The sequence below is a fragment of the Cryptomeria japonica genome, chromosome 7 (genome assembly GCF_030272615.1).
Source record: "Cryptomeria japonica chromosome 7, Sugi_1.0, whole genome shotgun sequence".
Taxonomy (NCBI): Eukaryota; Viridiplantae; Streptophyta; class Pinopsida; order Cupressales; family Cupressaceae; genus Cryptomeria; species Cryptomeria japonica.
The window spans coordinates 371,198,916-371,201,512 of NC_081411.1; the positions used below are offsets into that span (position 1 = coordinate 371,198,916).

The following is a 2,597-nucleotide window of genomic DNA, read 5'->3' on the forward strand; positions in this document are numbered from 1 at the left end:
TTTTAGAAAAAAATAAAAATAATTTGAAAAATGATCAGATCAAATAAATCATGCTTAAAACTTTAACATTAGATTTTTTTTATTTGATTTGGCTAACAAAATGAATGACATGAAAACATTAGTTCCCTGCTTAAGACAGGAACTAAAAAGATCCTCAATTATTTACTTAAAACCATAAACTTATTCACTTATTAGAAATCAAACAAAAACATATTTTCAACTGATTTTCAAATCAAACGATTTTCACTTAGTCTCTTCGGGCTAAGATTGTTTATCGATAAACCCTAACAGAACATTATTGATCAACACTCAAAACAGAGACTATATTTAGCATATTTCAATTACAATGTATTTAGCAGATTTCAATGTCTCTGAACAGAGCCTGAGTATCAGGCTGCTTGGGCACTGTGACAGTGAGCACTCCATTTTCCATGCCAGCTTTAACCTCATCCACCTTCGCATTCTCAGGTAGTGTGAAACGCCTCAGGAACCGCCCTTTGAACCGTTCACAACGGAGATAATTCTTGCCCCCTTCTATGCTGCGTTCTCCGCTTATTTCCAGAATCCGACCGTCTACCACTCCTAATTTAACCGCTTCTTTATCCTCTCCTGCAATGAAACAGAGTCCGGCAAAAATTTCTTGAAGCAAAATCGAAATGAAAATGAAACCCCAAATAAATAAATACTTACCGGCAAGGTCGGCCTTAAAGACATGAGTATCCGCAGTTTCATTCCAATCTACAGGTGGAAATGTTGTAGTTTCTTTCCAAGACACGAAACTATCAGGCATTTTGTAACGAGGGTCAACGCTTTTGGCGTAACTATTAGCCAAGTCGCTGCGGTTCATTTCGTAATAATTCGCGAAGTCGCTGCGGGTCATTTCGTTATAATTCACGAAGTCTCTGTGGATATCAGACATTTTCGCCAAATCAAGAGAAAAAACTTCTTCTAGCTTCACGCCTGACGTCTCTTGTTAGATCGGCCTTGAAGAAAATGGCAGAATTGAAGCGTCTTATATATGTTTCTCAAATTTGTTCCAGAAGTTTCTCAAAGGACCAGATATTTGTAGCACGTTAGGGTAACCGTTATTGCTAAAACATTGTAACTTATTCAAACGATTGTAAAAATAAATTAATAATAATATACAATTTGTATAGCCATTTTATAATATATTATAATATTTTTAAATATACAGATTTACTCCATCCACTTTATAGAATACAACTAGCAAAGTTATATTTTAAAAATTTATGTAGTGGTTATAGCATTCAGATTATCAACAAACATTGTTAATCAGTTAATAATAAATAACGGTCATAACTATCTTATATTTTATTATATATTTAAAAATATAGATTTGTATCATCCAATTTATATGACTAGAATTAATATATTTACATTTTAAAAAACCTATACAAAATAAAAATCATGTCATTGGGATATACCAACAAATATTGTGAGTGAATAACTAATATAACAATCTTATATTGTATAAATGGATGATCCCTCAATGCCTCCTATTTGGGAGGTCAAAAAAGCAATGCACAATAGAAGTCATGAGATATTGATTTAGCAGCAAATATTGTTAGTAAAAATAATATACAACTAGCATAGTGATCTTATATTTGATTATAACATTTAAAAATATAGATTTACCCCACCCAATTTATGCTAACAAAGATAACATACTTATATTCTCAAAAAGTCTATATAAAATAACAATCATTGCATTGTGATTTCCTAACGAATATTGCTATTAAATAAATAATATACAGCTAGCATATCAATCTTATATTTTATTATAATATTTAAAAACATAGGTTTACTCCATCCAATTTACATGAGTACAACTTCCATGCTTATATTTTGAATAATCTATGTAAAATAGAATTAATGACATTTTGATTTACCCAAAAATATTTTTAGATGAATTAATAATATACAACCTAGCTTGAATGCTTATATTTTAATAAAATTATGCAAAATAGTAGTCATGGCATTGTGATATATTGTTAATGGACCTAGCATACTTATATTTTAAAAAATTAATGTAAACTAAGAATCGTGACATTGTGACTTACCACCATATATTGTTTGTTAATAAATAGTATACAATTTGCATAGAGACCTTATATTTCATTATAACATTGAAAAATACATATTTATCCACATCCTATTTAGAGCTCACTACCAATCTTATATTTAAAAAAATATATGTAAAATAGGAGTTATGAAATTGTGATATACTAAGAAATATTATTAGTCAATAAATAATATAAAACTAGCATTACAACTTTATATTTTATTATAATATTTAAAAAAATATATTTCTCTCAATCTTCTTTAGATGAGCCATATTTATATTTTAAAAATCCATACAAAACACTAGGCATGACATTAGGATTTACTAACAAAAATTGTTAGAAAATTAATAACATACAATTGACTAAGCTACCTTATATTTTATTATAATAGTTAAAATTATATTTACCTCCATCTCATTTACAAGAACGAGTGAGAATTCATTGATTTTAAAGATCTATTTAAAATCAATGGAGAGATATCAATTTAAAGATAAGTTATAAATTAAAATAAAG

At 28.4% G+C, this 2,597-nt stretch overlaps 1 protein-coding gene across 1 annotated transcript; it reads right to left on the minus strand.

The window, feature by feature from the left end:
• Window positions 1–203: 203 nt before the first annotated feature.
• Window positions 204–919, minus strand: LOC131035452 (18.1 kDa class I heat shock protein-like). The gene is made up of 2 exons (XM_057967149.2): window positions 691–919; window positions 204–609 (listed from the first exon to the last, which is right to left on the minus strand). The coding sequence occupies exons 1-2, from the start codon at window positions 917–919 to the stop codon at window positions 353–355; spliced, it is 486 nt and encodes a 161-aa protein (XP_057823132.2). The 3' UTR covers window positions 204–352.
• Between the last annotated feature and the right edge of the window lie 1,678 nt (window positions 920–2,597).